The 21,882-nt window shown below is 46.1% G+C and overlaps 1 protein-coding gene across 2 annotated transcripts in view; it reads right to left on the bottom strand.

The window, feature by feature from the left end:
- The window catches only part of rad18 (RAD18 E3 ubiquitin protein ligase), a 93,726-nt gene that overhangs the window by 59,350 nt on the left and 12,494 nt on the right, over positions 1 to 21,882 (bottom strand). For both annotated transcript variants that reach the window (XM_056274893.1, XM_056274894.1), the window contains exons 5-9: positions 9,499 to 9,905; positions 8,185 to 8,284; positions 5,820 to 6,007; positions 1,877 to 1,947; positions 697 to 757 (exon numbers count right to left, since the gene is read on the bottom strand). In XM_056274893.1, the coding sequence (XP_056130868.1) occupies positions 697 to 757; positions 1,877 to 1,947; positions 5,820 to 6,007; positions 8,185 to 8,284; positions 9,499 to 9,905 (827 nt within the window). The remainder of the gene's footprint in view (positions 1 to 696; positions 758 to 1,876; positions 1,948 to 5,819; positions 6,008 to 8,184; positions 8,285 to 9,498; positions 9,906 to 21,882) is intronic.

Genomic DNA, 21,882 nt, shown 5'->3' with positions numbered 1-21,882 from the left:
TGGACTAAGTTGCGGACAGTTTGAAAATTCACTTGCTGAAAATAGAAGTACGGAAACTTTAAAATAGAAAAAGATGTGTCTTTTCCCCCCCAGCTAAACTAGCTTCTGAATGGAAAAATCAGATCTTATATTTAAACTCCTCTACACCATCACAGAGACGGCATTGGGCTTCTATGCGATATCCTTTGAAATTCATGAGTAGTTTTTGTTGGTCTGTATTTGTTTTATTGTACAGTTATTTAACACGGCAAAGCAATGTGATACAACAATAACCTTATTTTCACGCCACCACAACTTCTCATGCTGTTAGAGAAGCAAACAAAATCTCAATATCAAACAAACAATGACAGACAGCTAACGCGACCCAAGTTAATCCAGCGGACCGCGGACACACCGACAACGGCTACAGAACCAACCCCTCTGTGGCGAGAACGGAGCTAGCATTAGCCACATGTGAAACGGTGGCCCACGCAAGACTGCTGCAGCCAAACGCGGGACTGCCACTCACCCCACCATGCCCGTTGCCTGCCAACCCCTTCACTGCACCGTTGGCCCAGCGAATGGATGCATATGGTGAGTCTGTGACTTGTCCTCAATCGGATCACAGCCCCACTAGAGGCGCCGCCTTCGTCCCTGGCCCACTGCCATCACTTTGCAAGGGAATAATGACAGACATGTCCCGTGAATATCACTTACTATAATTTGAATGCATCTCCTCAAGTTCCTCCTCAGACTGGTTCTTTGAGAAGGGCATGACCTGTAACATATCACAATGGACAAAAAGGGCATAAATTAACCCCAAATCCCACAACAGACAAAAGATAAATACAAAAAATGGTGTACGAGGAAAAACTATAAGCAGGAATAGAATAATTCCTATATTTATTGCTTTTCTCTGTGGTTTTTAACTTGCAGACCATAACCGATTTTGAACTTCTATTTAGAAAGAAAAAGAAAAATGAAATTCAAAATCACAGAACGTTGAGTCAGTTCATCAGGACACAACATTCATTGAGAGAAACGTGTCATCACTCATCTAAGGGCCCAGACACACCAAACCGACACCAGAGAACTAGCGCCAACGAAGGCTGGCTGCCGCGCCGTCTCACGTCGCCTGCGTCTGGGCCAAAAAGTAGCGCTTGAACACACCGCAAAGACTACGGCCGACAGCCAACTAGCACGTACGTTCTGCGCCTGCATGAGGAAATAACTCTCCATATCAGCAGGTGGCGGTAGTCTGTATTTGTCATTCAAAATTTGAAACCGGAAGACTCGACTCTCGCTCACTACAGATGGTGTGGTAATACAGCTACTTCTAATCCAGACTACGTCTGGTAGAAAGCTGCAAATGGCACTGGCGTTGTCACCCTTGGTCTTTTGGTTGTGGAAGAAGAAAGGGAGAGGCGGAGGCGAAACATAAGGAGAAACTGCACTAAATAGGTGAAATCATGGATACAGCAGCAACAGGCTCAAGGGGTCTTCCCAAACCTGTGTCAAGAGCTGGAGACAAATGAAACCTCCGATTTTAAAAATTTCGCTCAGAGTACATCTGTCACCATCTTAAAATGCTGTGATTGCAACTATTCCCCAATCCTCTGTGAATAGTACACATGGCCACTGAAACTCTAGGTAATGGTCACGGTAATTTGCATATGAAACCGATCGTTGGTTTGGCTCGTTATGCCACTGCATTGTTTATAAGGGTGGGATACCTGCAGTCAGTGGAGACTGAAGAGGTCACTTAGACAAGCGATGACACGTTTCTCTCAATAAACATCCAGATGAACTGATTCAACCTTCTGTGATTTCCTGACCTGGATTATTGAGCATGCATAAAGATAAATTCAAAATATCTCTTTAACTACTCATAACTTACAGGTTTGGCGTTTCCCTGCAGTTGATTTCTGGTCTTCTCGTTGGCCTCCACTTCTCTGGCAATTTCTCTAGCTGTTGACAAAGAACGGAGAAATCTGCATGACCCCCAAGACCACAAATACTGCCTGTTTATAAGAGCAATGCGTTTCACCTTACAAAAGGTTATGGCCCATGAGGCAACTTGCTCAGGAAATAAGGCGTCCCTTATTTCCTGAGCAAAAATCCCAGGTGTACAGCAGAAAAACAGGAAGCTGTGACATCAAATTTTAAAGCCACATAAGCATCTTGTGCATTCCTTTCATATGTTCTTAAAGAACACGTATGCTCTCCACAAGTAGTGGAAGTGGGCTGTGATGGCGGGTGAACGGGTTATCAATATGGTTTTACTTACACACATGTACATCAGTCTGTGGACTTCATATCAGGAAGTAGTCTATACTTTCAGCAGTATCAGAGGAGTGTTTCTTACGGAAGAGAACAATTTTGCCCGACTTCTCAAACACAGAGAACTACCTCCTTACACACAATGAAACCACACCAATCAGAGACAAAAGCAGCGGAGGACGCTAAAGCAGAGCTCAGCCAATGAGACTGAACGACAAGTTCTTTATCTCTACAGGACTCTCAGTACTTCATTAAAGCATGGGCGTCCAGGAAGCGTAGCGGTCTATTCCGTTGCCTACAAACACGGGGATCGCTGGTCCGAATCCCCGGTGTTACCTCCGGCTTGGTCGGGTGTCTCATCCATCCATCCTTTATCTGAACTGCTCATCTTGCTCTCAGGGTCACGGGGATGCTGGAGCCTATCCCAGTATCCCAGCAGTCATTGGGCAGCAGGCAGGGAGACCCCTGGACAGGGCCGACCCCCCCTCCACACACACACACACACACACACACATATACACATACACACACATTCATACCTAGGGACAATCTAGTGCGGCCAATTCACCTGACCTACATGTCTTTGGACTGTGGGAGGAAACCGGAGCCCCCGGAGGAAACCCACACAGACATGGGGAGAACATGCAAACTCCACACAGAGGACAACCTGGGACGACCCCCAAGGTTGGACTACCCCGGGGCTTGAACCCAGGACCTTCTTGCTGTGAGGCGACCATACCAACCACTGTGCCACCGTGCCGCCCAGGTTGGGCGTCTCTACAGACACAATTGGCCATGTCTGCGGGTGGGAAGCTGGATGTGGGTATGTGTCCTGGTCGCCCCACTAGTGCCTCCTCTGGTCGGACGGGGCGCCTGTTCGGGGGGGGGCGGGGGGAATAGCGTGAGCATCCCACGCACTACGTCCCCCTGGTGAAACTCCTCACTGTCAGGTGAAAAGAAGCAGCTGGCGACTCCACATGTATCAGAGGAGGCATGTGGTAGTCTGCAGCCCTCCCCGGATCAGCAGAGGGGGTGGAGCAGCAACCGGGACAGCTTGAAAGTCGGAACAGTGGGGTAATTGTCTGAATACAGTTGGGGAGAATAAGGGGGGGAATCTAGAAAAATAAAAATAAACATTTGCAACAGGATTTCCACATTAAAATTGAAAAAGTGGAACTCTATTGCACCACGTTTACAACAGGATCAAAATAATAATAAAAGGTGTGAAGCTGTACGCCATATCTAGCATTTTGATTAAATGTGGTTAAGAGTTGCTATTCCTTGTATTTGTAGATGTAGCTGTCCTGCAGTTTTGTTGAGTCACATCTCTGTACCCAGCCACAAATCCCCGAGTTTAAAAAGGCAGATGTGCACAATCATTTATCACACATGGCACGCACAAACAAGCTAATTCTGTCCAGTTACCATAATTACAGTGGACTGAGGGGCCTGCTCAGCCCTGGTATTTTGCATCCAGATATATCCAGATCGTGTCTACATCCAGGAGAAACAGCATGCCGTTCACACCGGGCATTACAATAATGCCTAAAATGTGTCTCCAATGGCCGCTTGTGATCGGCTCTCGGTTCCCCGCTCGCTCAGTATGCAAATATCAAGCATACAGCTTCCGTTTACATATCATCCGCTCGTTGTACTCGTGGCTTACCAACACGCTCAGAATGTCTGGCACATTTAATAACTTTTCCAAATTTTCAGGTATCGTGGACAAGGTTGCAAGATTACTTCTGCTCTGTCTGTAAAACCTCTCTCCCCTTTTATCTTGGCCCAACTGAAGTTACAAAACTAATTTCCTCACACCCATTATTATTATTATTATTACTTGTATTATTATTGAGGGAATAGACTAGGCCTTTTACATCCATCCATCCATTATCCGAACTGCCCATCCTGCTCTCAGGGTCGCGGGGATGCTGGAGCCTATCCCAGCAGTCATTGGGCAGCAGGCGGGGAGACAACCTGGACAGGCCGCCAGGCCACCACACCCACACACACACACACACACACACACACACACACACACATACACACCTAGGGGCAATTTAGTACGGCCGATTCACCTGACCTACATGTCTTTGGACTGTGGGAGGAAACCGGAGCCCCCAGAGGAAACCCACACAGACACGGGGAGAACATGCAAACTCCACACAGAGGGCGACCCGGGACCACCCCTAAGGTTGGACTTTCCCGGGGCTCGAACCCAGAACCTTCTTGCTGTGAGGCGACCGCTAACCACTGCACCACCATGCCGCCACCCAACAACTGTACAATGACAAAATAAAGTGGCTCTCTTTCTTTTTGATGTTGGGAGGAAACCGGAGCACCCAGAGGAAACCCACATAGACACGGGCAGAACATGTAAACTCCACACAGAAAGGACCTAGGACGGCCTAGGGTTCAAAACCAGGACCTTCTTGCTGTGAGACAACAGTGCTAACCACTGGGCCACCGTGCCGTGCCAAAGTACAATATAAATTCACTTTTTTATTACTCCTGTCCTGTAGACTCTCGTTGATTTTTGTCTTGTGCCACTCGCGGGATTGTGAAATTGACTCCCATCCTGTGGTTAATGACCACCAATGCTGACAACGGGGTTGTCCTTCAACGTGGACAGGGACACAACTGCCTGTCAGACTACATTATGTATGTGAACATATGTGCCTCAGGCCACCTCCAAATGCATCTTGGGTGATTGGATTTCAAGACGTCTTGAGGATGCATTACGTGTGTTCAGACCTGTATTTGGTGTTTATGTTTGCTGTATTTGTATTTGATGGGAAGATGGCTGCGTGAATTCGCGTTTGCAGCGGCCTCACCCAGTACCGGTGTCAGAAGATGGCGGCGCGAAGTCACATTTGCGGCGTCCTCACCCAGTATCATTTGCGTCTAAGTTTTGTCTTCTTGATGGCTGGGAGAGCTGGCGCTGGATCGGCTGGGAGAGCGGGGCAGGCTAAGCTAACTGCTGGCCCATGCAGACTGGCAGTTCCGATAACACCGAGGGTGGTCTGGTGGTGGCCCCACCTGGCGTTGACTGGGGTGTTTTTGATGTCGTCGTGAGGAGTGCGGGGAGGTGTGTCGACGGTGTCTGGCTGGGGGGAGCTGGCGCTGGATCGGCTGGGAGAGCTTGGTCTGCCTCGTCCTGTGGGCCCAGGGACCACGGCCCCTGGGAGCTGCACCCAAGGAGGAAACACCGAGGGCAGTCTGACAGGTGGGTTAAGCTAACTGCTAGCCCATGCAGACCGGCGGTTCCGACAGTCAACCATCCTTCCCTTGGACAGTCATTTTTTGTTTAGTTTGGAGATATGTGTTAGTTTGGATGTGTGTGTCCTTGTAGTTTTTGGGTGTGTTTGTGTCTTTGTGTTGTACTGCTGTGGGCTGGGGAAAATGCTGTTTCGTTTCATTTCATGCACACAAGCGCATTAAGTGAAATGACAAAGTGTTCCTGATTCCTGATGTAGAGTTGTTCACTTGTGATCGGATCCCTCAGGATGACTCAGGACACATTTTAATGCCAGGTGTGAACGCTGCTGTGTGTCTCTCACCTGATTTGGGGTTCAGTGAATCACACTGGGCATTATATGAAAGCACAAACTCCTGGTGCCTTTTGGTCAGCTGGTCTCTGGTCCCCTGTATGGAAAGGTGGCACTCCTTCAGCTTTCTCTTCAGCTCCGGTAGGCTCAGCAGGGTGTACACTAGCTTCCCCATGGGACACCTTTTACCTCCTGTAGGGCTGCAAAAAAGAAGCACACTAGCCGATTCAAATGAGGACTTAAACATCACTTAACGATGCCCAATGAGGCTGCTTTTCCTCCCCAGTTATGGTTCAGGATGGAAATACAAGACACCATGTGGATGTGTTGCAGTGCAACTGTCTCTGAAGCACACTCTAACCACATGGTGAGAGGTTAAGCACATGTTCCTATCCATGTAAAACGGTGAAATGTATTAGGTTACGGGTACTTAAGAAAGCAGAGATGCTGTGCAATCCATCATTACGACTTCATAGATCAAGGATGGCGTGCTCTTAGCAAATACAGCCGATAATTAGCAGGACAAGTTGCCACAGGATGCATTCAGCCTTCTCACAGAGATGAGGTCAAATGATTTAAAACCATAATCCTGAGGACTTGTGATCATTTTTGGATACTCACTGGAGTATTTAAGATGAAGATTTTAGCCATCCACACATATTCACATTGTGAATGCTTTGGGTGCTCATTTTCATCGTTACCGTTAGGTAGAAGTTTCCTTGAAATAAAATGACGCTGTGCTCAGTGGTTTGCCATTTGCACCACAGCAGCCAACCGTGGAAGAATACAAGGCAGGTTTAAAAGGCAAGGTTAAGAGGAATTTAAAAGGAAGTCTGACAATGTTGTTGTGACCAACAAGCACATATGACAGACCGAGCTTGTGGATAAGCTTTACTAATATCGTAAAAAGCTAAAAGCTAGGCTCATAAATGTTACCTGCTCAACAACTGGAAGGGTACTTACAGAACAACACTGACAACTGTTTTATCCAAATGGATCTCTGGGATCTCAAGTGGTCAACTCCCCATGCAATCACCAGTATCACTGCAGGTGTCACTCATCCATCCATCCATCCATTATCCCAACCGCTTATTCTGCTCTCAGGGTCGCGGGGATAGTGGAGCCTCTCCCAGCAGTCACTGGGCAGCAGGCAGGGAGACACCCTGGACAGGTCGCCAGGCCATCACAGGGCCGACACACACACACACACACACACACACACCTAGGGGCAATTTAGTACGGCTGATTCACTTGACCTACATGTCTTTGGACTGTGGGAAGAAACCGGAGCACCCAGAGGAAACCCACACAGACACGGGGAGAACATGCAAACTCCACACAGAGGGCAACCCGGGATGACCCCCAAGGTTGGACAACCCCGGGGCTTGAACCCAGGACCTTCTTACATGTAGGCCCTGGGTAAGAGGTGTCACTTAGTTCAACAAAAATGAAGTTCTTCAGGATTGTAGCTTTAATGACATTATTAAATGAAGACACAAGGGACAATCAAACTAGCTATAGAGTATATATACCGTCTCAACTATGTAGGCTTTATATTCCGGGTAATAAGAATAATATAAAGGTTAGACAATTGTAAAATATTGTTTTGGTTACACTTCATGATCAGAAAATGTGTACTGCATTGAAGTAGCATTCAAACCCCAAGACTTTTTTTTCTCCCCTCTTATTCCCCCAAATTATATCCAGCCAATTCCCCCACTCTTTCGAGCCATCCGGGTCACTGCTCCACCCCCTTTGCCGATCCAGGGAGGGCTGCAGACTACCACATGCCTCCTCCGATACATGTGGAGTCACCAGCCGCTTCTTTTCACCTGACAACCAGAGGAGGCGCTAGCGCAGCGACCAGGACACATACCCACATCCAGGCTTCTCACCTGCAGACACAGCCAATTGTGTCTGTAGGGACGCCTGACCAAGCCGGAGGTAACACGGGGATTCAAACCGTCGATCCCCGTGTTTGGTAGGCAATCTAATATCATCACTGAATGATTTAACGTCTATGAAAAATCACGGTGACCAACAAAGAGCTTGTCAGCCCATCGGTAAGTCAGTGGGTTGGCTTGATTTCGGTCCTGCTCTGCCTCTTTACAGAGCAGGGGTTTTACCCTGATCCTGGGGGGCAGAGCCGTGCCGGCTTTCAATCTTGTCATCAAATCATAGCCTGATTTACAACTGGACTGCAAGGTGAACCCAGTTTACAACCCGGCAGGATGTGAAAACAAGCAGGGCTTTGGCCATAAAGACAGCGACTAAAATAAATAAATAAATAAAAACGGTTTCTGAGCTTGAAAAAAAAGCATTGTAGGGAAATACAGAGCAGGAGGGAAGTGCCTGGAAACGAGTAGCTACTGAGTACCTTCTCAAGCTTTCCTTCTTCTCACCCCTGGTCAGACAAATGTCAAGGTGCTTATTGATGAACTGTTGAGACACGCCCACAGAACACACGGGACACTCAACTGCAACAAGAAACACAAGTAGACACAGGAGATAATATTGGACAACCTCAAAACTGCTCCTTAAACAGTGTGTTGCTGCTGTGAATGGCTGTCAATGCTGCACCCACAAACGCTCCATTAACTGTACCTCTCATGAATAAAGTAATTGTAATTGTATCCGGCCAATTGCCCCACTCTTCCGAGCCGTCCCGGTTGCTGCTCCACCCCCTCTGCTGATCCGGGGAGGGCTGCAGACTACCACATGTCTCCTCCCATACATGTGGAGTCGCCGGCCGCTTCTTTTCACCTGACAGTGAGGAGTTTCACCAGGGGGACGTAGCGCGTGGGAGGATCACGCTACTCCCCCTGGTCCCCCCTCCCCCCAAACAGGCGCCCTGACCAACCAGAAGAGGTGCCAGTGCAGCGACCAGGACACATACCCACATCCTGCTTCCCACCCGCAGACACGGCCAATTGTGTCTGTAGGGACGCCTAACCAAGCCGGAGGTAACACGGGGATTCGATCCCGCGATCCCCGTGTTGGTAGGCAATGGAATAGACCGCCACGCCACGCCACCCGGACACCACCTGAATGTAGTTTTGATTGTACAATTATAATGAATGAAGTGATAATATTCAAAAAGAAATTCCAAGTAGCTGAAGAGACTGCATTACTTATTTGTATAAATTACCTCCTCTATGATTCACAAGTATTAAATAATGAACTAAATCAGTTAGAAAAGGCCGCATTCTCTGAATAAAATTACAATAGTTGCTTCGGCTGTTCAGTGTCAAGTCTCCGGCGAGCCCAAAGTGAATTATGAGATTATCAGTCCTCTTTGGTTTAGATTCAAACCGTTCCATAGATCATTTCGACGGAGATTTTTTTGTTTTGCAAAAAAAAAGTTAAATATCTCAAAAGACAAAGAGAAGCAGGATTTAAATAAAAGTTGAACATTTCAAAGACCGAATTATTATTCACAGGTTCAACTGCGTAAGTCCGTAACGTCCATAAAAACAGTACAAGGAAGAATGCTGATGAAGTCAAGCGTTGAAAGTGTTCTCGCTGAAGCGAACACACACATTATATGAATGGGGGAAAAATACTGACATGCATTTTAACCACATTTTGTTTATGATAGATATGTGGCATTTAACTACCCGCTGAAGTTGTTTGTTTTTGGTGGAAATCATTTGGTAGGCTGTGTGCTCAGAGGCAAAAAAAAAACATTAACCTTTGCTCACTGGCTTAATATCTGCTGATGGTAACGGAGAGTCAGACTTGGATGGTTGCTGTGCTGAGAATGAATCATCCATCTCTTCAGCCTTAACTGATGCCAGGTCCATGACCACCTCCTCCTCCACGGGCTCCTCTTTAACGCCCAGCAGAGGTGGCGCAGTCGGTGAGTGTAGGTCGACATCATTTGTAGCGTGGGTGCGAGCTGTCTGCATTTCCCCCTGAGCAACACTTGTAGCGAGTAACCCGACCCGCTGGGTGTCTTGGGTGGGAGATTTTTTGGGGCCACCTTGGAAAAAGTGACTGAGAATGGAGCCGTCTCTCGGAGTCCTGCGTCTGACTTCCGAGACCCAACTCACTGGAGACACTGGAGGCGACTCAAAATTTGCTTTGGATGACTGCTGCCTGGAATAAACAGAAGATGGAAACTTAATATAACGTTTGCATGTATGATGCAAAGTGCTCATCTGATGATCCCCACAAATTGCAAAATCTTACAAAACCCTAACATGCATGTCTTTCTGATGGCGGGAAGAAACCGGAGCACCCGGAGGGAAACCCACGCAGACACGGGGAGAACATGCAAACTGCACACAGAAAGGACCTGGGACAGCCTGGGGTTCGAACCCAGGACCTTCCTGCTGTGAGGCAACAGTGCTAACCACTAAACCATCGATTTATTTATTATAATGTATAGCCACAGGTGCAAGATCCTCTTAAAAGACAGAGTGGTCCTGTTGGCAATAACAGCATTGCGTGTCCATAAAGGGCCCTATAGAAGTGGGTTTCCATCCACCTGTTTTCATGCATATTTGGAATTTGGGCCTAAGAAAACCTGAACTGAATGCAAGGAATTAGAAAACAAAAACAAAAACCAAAACACCAAAATATTGCAGAAAAGCTTTATCGCTTGGCTGAGGTGGAAAAGTTGGCATATCGACAGAGAAAATGCGATAAAGGGTGACGGAAACACATTTTTCAAATGATGATGTAAAGCATCATCTGTTATCCAAAGCTGGTAGTGAAATTCCTCTCGGCAATGCTTGGTTTGTTGGTAATCCCAGACATATGGTGAACTTCGCTGTGCAATAATCATTTCAGCACTATATAAAAAAGCCATTGCACACCCTCTAGGCTGTCTCTGGGCTGCATGGGAGCGTGATGTACACTTAATAAAGAGCGGTTATGACCACCCTGACAACAGCCAGTCATTCCACATGGCATCTCTCTCCATTTAGTTTGGCTGACGCTCTTTTGATGATCTAATCTTGTTGTGCCTTATCTAGAATGCTTGCACAACAATCATTGACGGAAACTGGATGATTTGTATTTTTGCCCACTTTTTGGAAATTCGCTTAAAATTTGCACATTTGATCTGAAACTCAACTTACTATGTTAGCTCATTGTCACTAAACACTTAATTATCCTGCATTTTCTACTGGGTGTGAAAGGACAGACAAGTTGAGTACAATCTTGGATACGTGAAAAGCATACAAATTAACCAGGGTCATTACCAGACCATAAAATGGAATCAATGAGGTGTGTCTCACTCTGCTTTCCATATTGACAACTTATTATTTGCTCTTGGTACCCCCATTAGAGCAAGTCAAACAGACTCCTGCCCAAGCCTTTCTGACACGAATCTGATGTGGAAAAAAAATAATATGAATTCCCAGGAGAAATACACTTGTAGCATACATCATATGCAATTCAATTTTACCATCTAACTCAGTGTTTCTCAACCGGGGGTCCGCGGGCCCATAGTGGTCCGTGGTGTAATTGCAAGGGGTCCGTGAAAATAAAATATCTTTAAAAAAAAGATCCTATGACATTTATAGAAATAGGATTATTTTACTCAAATGTGACTGAGACCTTTATCTACCTAAACTATAAAGGGTAACAGGACTTTTTTCTCTAATTACATCTGTTTCAAAAGTGTAATTTATTGTATTTTAATAAGAGATCTCGCTCCCGTTTGCATTGTTAAAAGTTACTGCATAAAAATTCTGTTGTTACATATATCTGAAAGTTACTGAATACATATTCTGTTTTGTTACATATATCTGAAAGTTACTGCTTAAGAATTCTGTTTTGTTAACTATATCTAAGTTACAACTGAAAGCTCTTATTTTTGCCCCAAAGAGTGAATAAATGCTATAATGCAATTTAAAATGCAGTTTCTACTGTTTCTATCAAATTGAAACCCCCCTCCCCCAAGATCAGGTGGAGGGGTCCTCAGGGTAGATCAAAAATACGCAGGGGGTCCAGGACCCCAAAAAGGTTGAGAACCACTGATCTAACTAACTAAAATGGAAACAATCTGTCTGTCTGCGACCGGACAAACAGCGCCACACTGCCATTGTGGTCGGGGGGAGGATTACACCCAGACGGGACGCAAGATTCAAGGTTTACATACATTTACACATCAGTCAGCTCCTTCTACTTTTTCTGTTTTATTATGCAACAAAGCTATTGCAATTATTTTGTTTAGGTTTTGTTTATCTAAACTCTACACAATATAAACTTTAAGGATTTATCGGCAAGTGGAAAAACAGAGAACCTTCTTTGCATAATCTCCACATTGCTTGATTAAACATGCATGTCAAATGTTACTAGATGCCATCAACATTCTATTTAAAAAAAAAATTAACATCTGACTTTCAGATTTTATTTAAATATCTCACTGACATCAAATCAATGACACTGCATACCAGGCCAAGTAAAAGGTTTTACAGTGGCTATAACCGAGTAGAAGGCGGTGAATGAATGAGAGAAAAACTGCCTTACTGATGTAAAAAATGCCTCACATCTCGAGTGAAGCAGTAAATGTCTCTTCAACTCATTTCCCAGATCCTCTATATCTCTTTTATTCTGACTATAACAGTCAACATAGTATTAGTGGTATACTGGGAATAACAACCAGGCAACTAAATGTCAGTCTTGCCCTTGTCAGTAGTCTTCTTGCCTCTCATTCAACTCATGGTACTACGTCAGCAATGCAGTTCTGTAACTGGTCACCTGGGGGTACAGACTGATAAACTGCTGTATGCAAGAGATGTATAACACAGGAAAATCTCCAGGCTTGGAACTATTGAGACACCTATGACCATCAGTCCTTGAGACATTTAAGTCAAGTCACTGCGACGACGGCTTGTCACACCACGCATGCATTAATACAGGAGTTTGACTTTTTATTTAGGATATTCTGCTTATTCAGTATGGCAATTGAACAATCCTCTTGACCTCTGAGTTGAAGTGACCTGCCAGAAGAACATCCACCCATCCATCCATTATCCAAACCGCTTATCCTGCTGTCAAGGTCGCGGGGATGCTAGAGCCTATCCCAGCAGTCATTGGGTGGCAGGCGGGGAGACACCCTGGACAGGCCGCCAGGCCATCACAGGGCTGACACACACAAACACACATTCACACCTAGGGACAGTTTAGTACAGCTGATTCACCTGACCTCCATGTCTTTGGACTGTGGGAGGAAACTGCAGCACCCGGAGGAAACCCACGCAGGCATGGGGAGAACATGTCAACACCACTCGAAGGACGACCCGGGACGACCCCCAAGGCTGGACAACCCCGGGGCTCGAACCCAGGTCCTTCTTGCCGTGAGGCGACCGTGCTAACCACAGCGCCACTGTAACGAATTGAATAACTTATATCCACTTTACCAGATTTTTTTCAGGCCCAAAATTCAGTAAATATAAAGAAAATACTGAGAAAGACAACTGCTAATGTAGTGCAAAAAAACACAGGAGGATCAAATAAAATAACATTCTGTTTGCCTCCCACCACGAGCTACACGATCTCCCTTCAAGGAGCAAGTTCTGCTTCTACGGCAGGACATAGGCTACGGAGAAGAGGAAACGAGCTGGACCCGATCCTGGCTTTAACCACAGATCAATTTGACTGTACTGTATGCATACTGCATTATTCAGCGACAGTGAAGGCACCCAAGGACGTTCATAATCCATGGGCCAGGTCTGTCTCTGAGATATGAGGCAGAGATTTTTACCAAGGTAGAAAGATAATAGGCACAAAAGGGACCCAAATACATCAACCGGAAGGTTACAACTTTATATATTGAACTGGACAAAGTGTAGACAGACAAAATTAAGTCTCAGAGGTAACATCTCTACTTAAAAGAAGGAAGTAAGTGTACACATCAGCCATTTTTTTCCCTTTTGGACCCCCCCCCCTTTTTCTCCCCAATTGTACTTGGCCAAATACCCAATTGTACTTGGCCAAATACATGTGGAGTCGCCATCCGCATTTTACCTGACAGTGAGGAGTTTCACCAGAGGGACGTAGTGCGTGGGAGGATCACGCTATTCCCCCCAGTGCCCCTTCCCCCCCAAACAGGCGCCCCGACCGACCAGAGGAGGTGCTAGTGTAGTGACCAGGACACATACCCAGCTTCCCATCCACAGACATGGCCAATTGTGTGTGCAGGTATGACTAAGCCGGAGGTAACATGGGGATTCAAACCGGTGATCCCCGTGTTGGTAGGCAACAGAATAGACCGCTACGCTACCCGGACGCCCAGATCAGCCATTTTAAGATCGCTGACCTTCCAGGTAGGAACCTGTAGCAAACAGGCCTGACAGAGAGTCAATATGACCTTTTTCCAGTACACAGATTAATTGCATATCAGCTGCCTCATCATAGAACTCCAATATTAAATCATCCTGCAGGCAGGAGAGGCAGTAACCTTCTATACCTGGTATTGGGTCATCCAATACACGCATATGTATGGCTATTGAAATATATTGATGTCTGCCCAAGAACGATTTGAAATATGCACATGCATATGTGCACATGTAAACAAGTACATGCTGCAGTTGTGTGACACTTAGAAACATAAATGCCATTGTGTAAATTTTTCAGCATTCTTGCGATGCCCTCACGTTTGTAGCCCTATCTGTTTTTGTACTGTCCAAATTAAGACAGACTATACAAAAAGGGCAGCCCAATAAGACTGCAAGTAGTAGTAAGAAGCAGCAGCAAGAAGAGAAGAAAGCGTTATGGGCATCCGGGTAGTGTAGCGGTCTATTCCGTAGCCTACCAACACGGGGATCGGTGGTTCAAATCCCCCGTGCTACCTCCGGCTTGGTCGGGCGTCCCTACAGATACAATCGGCCGTGTCTGCAGGTGGTGGAAAGCCAGATGTGGGTATGTGTCCCGGTTGCTGCACTGGGGGCTCCTCTGGTCAGTCGGGGCACCTGTTCGGGGGGGCGGGGGATAGCGTGATCCTCCCACACACTACGTCCCTCTGGTGAAACTCCTCACTGTCAGGTGAAAAGAAGCGGCTGGCGACTCCACATGTATCGGAGGAGGCATGTGGTAGTCTGCAGCCCTCCCCGGATCAGCAGAGGGGGTGGAGCAACAACCAGGACAGCTCGGAAGAGTGGGGTAATTGGCTGGGTAAAATTGGGGAGAAAGGAGGGGGGATCCCCCTCCAAAAATTGTGCTGAGACACAATTTTGATTATTTATTTATTTATTGCATTTTCCTCCTGTATTTGATAGCGATGGTAGCGAGAGACAGGCAAGGCAGGGGGGAGAGACGGGAGAGGACATGCAGCAAAGGGCCAGGGCCAGGGCCGGTTTCGAACCCAGGCCGCTGTGATAAGGACTCAGCCTTATGTGATACCCCTTTACCAGGTGGAGCCACCGGGGCGCCCCGACTTTGGGGTTATTTCAAAGCTAGTCGGTTCTTACATGCTAGGCGAGTCCGTGTTTACGGCGAAGGACAATGTGAGTGTGCTGAAGCTAAATAAAACCTCTGGTTGATGGTTTCACCTATGGAGGAGGAACCTTGCTGTTCACGGGCTCAGCCCCAGACAACAGGAAATTAAAGGGCAGAGAAAAAAGCAGTCAGCACCCCCCCCCCCCATCCTTACCCTGAATGGCAATCTCAAAGTCCACAAACCCAACTGAGAACTGAGACGTTTCGGGGAGCTGATGCCCGTCTGGTGATTGATGCACGGGAGGGACATCATGCTTCACTGATCGATAACACTGGTAGATAAAATCTACTGTGGCCAAGACAGGGACCGAAAAAATGAAGTCTGACGCCCACTGATAAAATGGGGTTGACGGGTCATTTACCCCTTTGTTGATTAACAAGTCCCTTACCAAGGAAATGACACGCTGAGATGCCGCTCCCGTCACATGACGGGTGGACTTGCCGAGTGTTTCGACTGCCGTTTTAGTTTTGTAAGGAATCATAAGTAAAAGCCGAAGTCTACCACTGGTCTAAACTCCATGCGGTTTTCAGAGTAAACATCCCATTGTGATGGGGGAAAAAAAATGCCCCAGAGGTGCAGAACAAATACATAAAGTAGACACTTCATAAGGGGACAGCCTGAAATAACCTCAGTTGATGAAAACAAAATCCCCATTTGATTTCTGGAAAATCCCTTATTTCGGGTTAGATTACTGGAAGCAACAACAAAAAAAGGTTTCTCAGGTAGATGTGAGAGTGTCCCTGTGAGGATAAACTCATCCCTCATCTTTTACAATGGCATCCCCCTGAGATCCCGTGTTAATCCGTGTCATTAGTTAGTTTACTGGGACCCTCAGAGCCACGATGGGATAAACTCCAGAGAGACGGGTTTCTGCCTCCTCACCTGCTGTGTTTATGGCCAAGAGGTTTTCCCGTCCACTTTAAGTCTCATGCTGATCTGCCGTTCTCTCTCGCTCTATTACTTCATCTCCCAAGGGCAAAGCATACCTGAATCATCCGAAAGACCCGCCACCGCTTGCTGCGTATTGTTTAAGGCTGGAAAAATTATTAAAGGATGATTCCGGCTTTTTACAATCTGGGGTCTTATTTTCATAGTTTCTGCCACAATACGATATCAGTTTACTCACTGACCTCGCTGTGGACATCTCAGACATGGGACCACCGCGGGACACAGCTTAACAATGGAATACGATTGTCAGACATGTTTCAAGGAGTCCATCCATCCACTATCCAAACGGCTTATCCTGCTCTCAGGGTCGCGGGGATGCTGGAGCCTAGCCCAGCAGTCACTCGGCGGAGAGCGGGGAGACACCCTGGACGGGCCGCCAGGCCATCACACTCACTCACACACACACACACCTCGGGACAATTTAGCAGGGCCGATTCACCTGACCTACATGTCTTTGGACTGTGGGAGGAAACCGCAGCACCCGGAGGAAATCCACGGAGACATGGGGAGAACATGCAAACTCCACACAGAGGACAACCCGGGACGACCCCGGGGCTTGAACCAGGACTTTCTTTCTGTGAGGTGACCGCGCTAACCACTGCGCCACAGTGCCGCCCTCAAGAAGTCCAATTTACCTTAATTATCTAAACAAAGTATTTGGAAGTGTGAATGAAAAAACGTATTACCGGACACGTCCAATATTATCAACAATGGTCGATCGCAATACTGAGCTACTTTCTGATACAACTAGCAGGAATGACCAGCCAACACTTAACGTAGGTAGTACTAATCATCGATAAGCCAGCTTGCCAGTGCAAGTGAGAAGTCATGGAGAATGGGAAGTCATCAAGGCTCAGCGTTTTCAGTTTTTACCGATTTTTACCAAAAAATACCCAGATTTTTATGTTTCCACGGATCCAAAAGTTGTTCCTGTTCGTGTGAGGTTATGTAACAGTGCCCTCTTGTGGCGAAATTCGGCATGCTGGATGGCTTTGAAAAATAAAAACTGAAAACGCTGAGCCTTGGAAATCATGTACGAAGTCTTACTGAGGCAACAGGGCTGTTTTTTGTTCTAATTTGGGGGTTTTCTTGTTGAGAGGACACAGGTTTAAGGATTATATTCCACGGCCCCCCCGTAAGACACCTTTTTTAAGCTGTTTCCAGCGGTGGTTCCCTGCCCAAGAGCTGCAAAATGAAGCCGGTGAGTAAAATGATAACATATGATGATATGCACAATGGCAAAAACTACAAAACAAGACCCAGGTCGTAAAAAATCGGAATGATCCTTTAAAGGCTCATATGATATTCATGTGGTATGACACTTCTTAGTCCATGGGCCAGAGCCCAAAATTTCCTATTTCGGTACACTCAAGGTGGCAAAACTTACTTATAATTTTTGAAAGGATCCATGTCTGTAGATGATATTTTGGTATGATAACCATTCCTGAGTGGCAGCTGTATCACAGTTATCAGCTCATGAAGCTAACCACCCCCTAAAGTAAATTGCATTTTAGACGCTGGTGCATATCCTGGTTTAGCCTCATGGTCAGGACATTTTTCAATGTTCTATAATATTGTCTTTGGTATCATTTTAAAGGGGACCTTCTTAGCTTTCATTCAAGCCCTGTTGTGGATATTTCTCACAAATATAGAGGTCACTTGAGCTCCTCAACCCGTCAATAACACACATCTTTCTGCAATGTTCGCCTAAACTATATACTTTCTTTTAGCCCTGTGGCATCTAGGAATATCAGGGACACAAAACACAAAAACTGGAATACTCACAGGACTGTAAAGATTCAGGAAATGTATAATATACCCATACTATTTCATTGTGTGAGGTGATTGTGAACCTTAAATTAGAAGGGCATTATTACTAAGAAACTAACTAGACCAAAGCCAGTTAGTCCATGGGTCAGACCAGATATCGATATCACCCAAGGTGACACAACTTCACTGGTGCCATTTTATTTGGTACACTAACAGAAGTAAAATAATACATGATAACCTTTCCAAATGAGCAGCTATTTCATTTTTCTTTCAGGAAACCTGTTTCTGTGCCTCTCACGATTGTGTATTGGCCCAGATTTTTACAAATATAGCATTTCAACACCCCTGGTACTGATTAGCCTAGCTTAAACTCTGGGACAGTTCTTAGTTGGCCAACAACCAAGGATAACCAGTACTGTGTACTTCCATTCATTGTGCTAAGCTAGGCTAACGTGCAGCCAGATATCTTTCTACTAAACACATATAGAGGAAACTGGTATCTATCTTCTTGTCTCACTCTGGAGAAGATTGTAAGCTAATTTCCCATAATGTTAGCATGTTCTTTTAATGTATATGTTAATATGATTAGTTAAAGTGGCTACGAGGAACTTTCATCTTGTGTTGATTTTAGCGGCCTCATGTGGACAAAATACAGCTGTTGCATAGCAACTAGGTAATGTATCTATTTGTGGCTATGTAAGATAAATAATGGTAATATGACGCTGGTGAAGCAAAGTAAACTTTGTTTTAGTAGTGTTCATACACTTAAGTTACATGTATTTGTTTGTATGTGGCAGGTGAAAACTGACTGAATATGGCCACTGGTGAACAAGCAAGTTTTTACCCAATACCAAAGCGCCCACGGGTGGAGTGCATTATTCACTGTTCTGATGATACAGATAAGCTGGTTTCACTACAAAGTGTCGACTCATGGAGAACTCTGCTCAGGGCAGCTCAGATACAAAATCATGCACCAGTTTTGAAACTGGCAAAAGACATTCCTGAGGGACAGATTCCAGCAATCTACTACCACAGAAAGTGTCGCAGTGTCTTCACTATGAAGCAAATTCTTGATGGCCCCCTTGCAAAAGAAAAGACAAGTTGTGTCTCTGCTGAAGAAAAACAATCTAAGAGAGTAGCTCGACATGCTCCAAGTACATCTAGGACTTATGATGCAGAGTGCATATTTTGTCAGAAAAACAGCAAATATTCCAAGAGACAGAATACGAGAGAAGTACTGGTGCAGTGTCGAGAACTGCGAGCTGATGCAAAGATCAGGAGTGCAGCCACAAAGAAAAGGGACAGCAGAATCCTTGCCATTGTGAGTAGAGACCTTGTAGCAGCTGAAGGGCACTACCACAGGTCATGCTATAGACTTTACACCAAAGAAGAGGTTTCCAAAGGAGAGGTTGCCAGCAATAAAGATGATGATGCTGCAGCCCAGTATGAAGCTGCTGTGAATAAGGCATACAATGAGCTGTTCCTCTTCATCAGGATGGAGCTTTTTGGCAATCCTCAAGTGATGACAATGACTGATCTCTCTTCTAGACTGGTAGCTTCAATGAACTCCCAAGGCATTGCCCAAGTCAAGGAATCAACCAAGAAGCACATAAGGCGAAACCTGGAGAGTGAGTTTGCTGGAGCCTTGCAGATATTCCCTGATGAGAAAGGAAAATTCCTCCTCTATCCCGATAACTTGTCCATGAGGGAACTTGCCGAAGAAAATCAGTCTCTCAAAAGGGAGCTGCAGACCCTGAAAAGTGTCAGTGCACAAGATGTTATAGCCAAAGCAGCCATCAAATTGAGAGCAGACATTAAAAGTCAAGATGTTCCTCAAACCTGGCCGCCTGAAGTCAAACCAGAAGCAGAATGTCCTACCATTCCAGAGTCGCTCATTATCTTCCTGTACTCTCTACTCACAGGCTCAAATGATCCTGATCATGCATCCCAGAGAGTGCAGTGCCTTCTGCAGTCATTTGGCCATGACATAGTATATGCAGTGACATGTGGAAATACCAAGCCTTCCAAGCACATTGTTCTGCCATTCAGTGTCAAATCGTTGACAGGAAATGTAGAGTTGATAAACATCCTCAACCGACTTGGTCACAGTGTGTCCTATTCACAGATGGAAGAGATCAACACTGCCCTGTGTCTCCAGAAACTCTCATCATCAGGGAGTGGCATTGCCCTTCCAGCTAACATCCATCCTGGCATATTCACAACTTTAGCCTGGGACAATATCGACCGTCTTGAAGAAACTGTCAGTGGTGAGGGAACATCTCACAGAGTCAATGGGATTGCTGTGCAAGCAAAGCCAGTCAACCCACTTCCTGTCCAACCCATGCCCACTGTTCCCAAAACAAAGAAGAGAAGCATTGATGGACCCCCACCAATGTTACCAACTTACAATGCTGGACAACGGGTAGGGCCACCACAAAGCAAAAAGTCAGATGCCGATACTGCAGCCAATACTAAGCTTGCCAGAGAGAAAAACCTTCTTTGGGTCCTAGCACGCATGTCACAACAAGAAGAACAGTCAGTCAGCAGCTGGACAGGCTTCAACATCCTGACTCGAGGAGAGATGACGGTCATCCCCGACAATATAGGCTATCTGCCTACCATCAATGCTCCAGTGACACAAATGTCTACTGTCAACGAGGTGCTTAAACAGTCACTGAGCATCATGCAGTGCTTAGGCCTGAGGAAGATTGTCTGTGTCTTTGACCAAGCCCTGTATGTGAAGGCTGTCGAGATCACATGGAAACACCATGACAAGTTCCATGATATCATCGTTAGGCTTGGGGTATTCCACACCATCTGCACACTGCTGGCAATAATAGGAAAGCGTTTCCAAGATGCTGGACTCAAAGACCTCTGCATTGAGTCTGGCATGATTGCAGGAGGCTCAATTGCTGGTGTTATGGATGGCCGCAAGTACAACAGGGCAGTGCGACTACACAAGCTCCTGTATGAGGCTCTCATGCGACTGACCTTGAATGGTTTCCTGTCCTGGTTGGAAGAAACTCACAGGAATGACATGGTTCACCTGAATGAGACACTGAAGACCATTGACAGCCTTGGAAAAGAAGTCTCACAACATGCTTTGAAGGAGGTCCTCGAGAACAGCTCTTGTACACGCATCATGGATCTATTTGAAGTCTACCGTGAGTTCCTTAGAGGTGGAAACGGCAGCCTCTCGAACTTCTGGATGTCCTATTTGGACATGGTTGAAATCTTGTTGGGGCTCATCCGAGCATCCAGAGAGAGAGACTGGATGCTACACTTGGCTAGCATTCGAGCAATGATCCCATGGTGCTTTGCTTATGACAGGATGAATTATGCACGCTACCTCCCCTACTACTACGCCCAGATGTCTGAGCTGCCCATCACACACCCAGATGTGTACACAGAATTCATGGAAGGAGGCTTCTCAGTCCAACTGGGCTCCACCAATCCCTTTGGCCGAATCCCTGTTGACCAAGCTATAGAAGAAACGGAGAACAAAGACACCCAAACAGCTGGAGGGACAAAGGGATTCAGCTTGAAGCCAGGAGCTGTGACCAAATATTATCTCACAGCTGAGTATAGAAGCATGTACCTCAGACAGCTGAGAGACCTGACAGGTCAAGGCAGGTGCAAATGGTCTCATCCAGATCTACAGAGTCCAAGGATCAAGAGAGATGAAGCAGATGTCCAGTCTCTCATGGACCTTATGGAGAATAACTGGCTCAATCCTATGTCCCCTGATGAGATTGATTTGGTTAGCCTCTCCACTGGCAACATGGCTCCACCTGATGTGACCATAGATCTCTTGAGAGCTCTTGAGAAAGGAGAAGAGGCCTACCAAGCATTCCAGCAAACAAGGTTAGATGCAGACCCACCACCTGTGAAATTCCACGACAAGAT

This window comes from Lampris incognitus, chromosome 2 (assembly GCF_029633865.1).
Source record: "Lampris incognitus isolate fLamInc1 chromosome 2, fLamInc1.hap2, whole genome shotgun sequence".
NCBI classification, from domain to species: Eukaryota; Metazoa; Chordata; class Actinopteri; order Lampriformes; family Lampridae; genus Lampris; species Lampris incognitus.
This window is presented reverse-complemented; position numbering and strand designations above follow the sequence as displayed.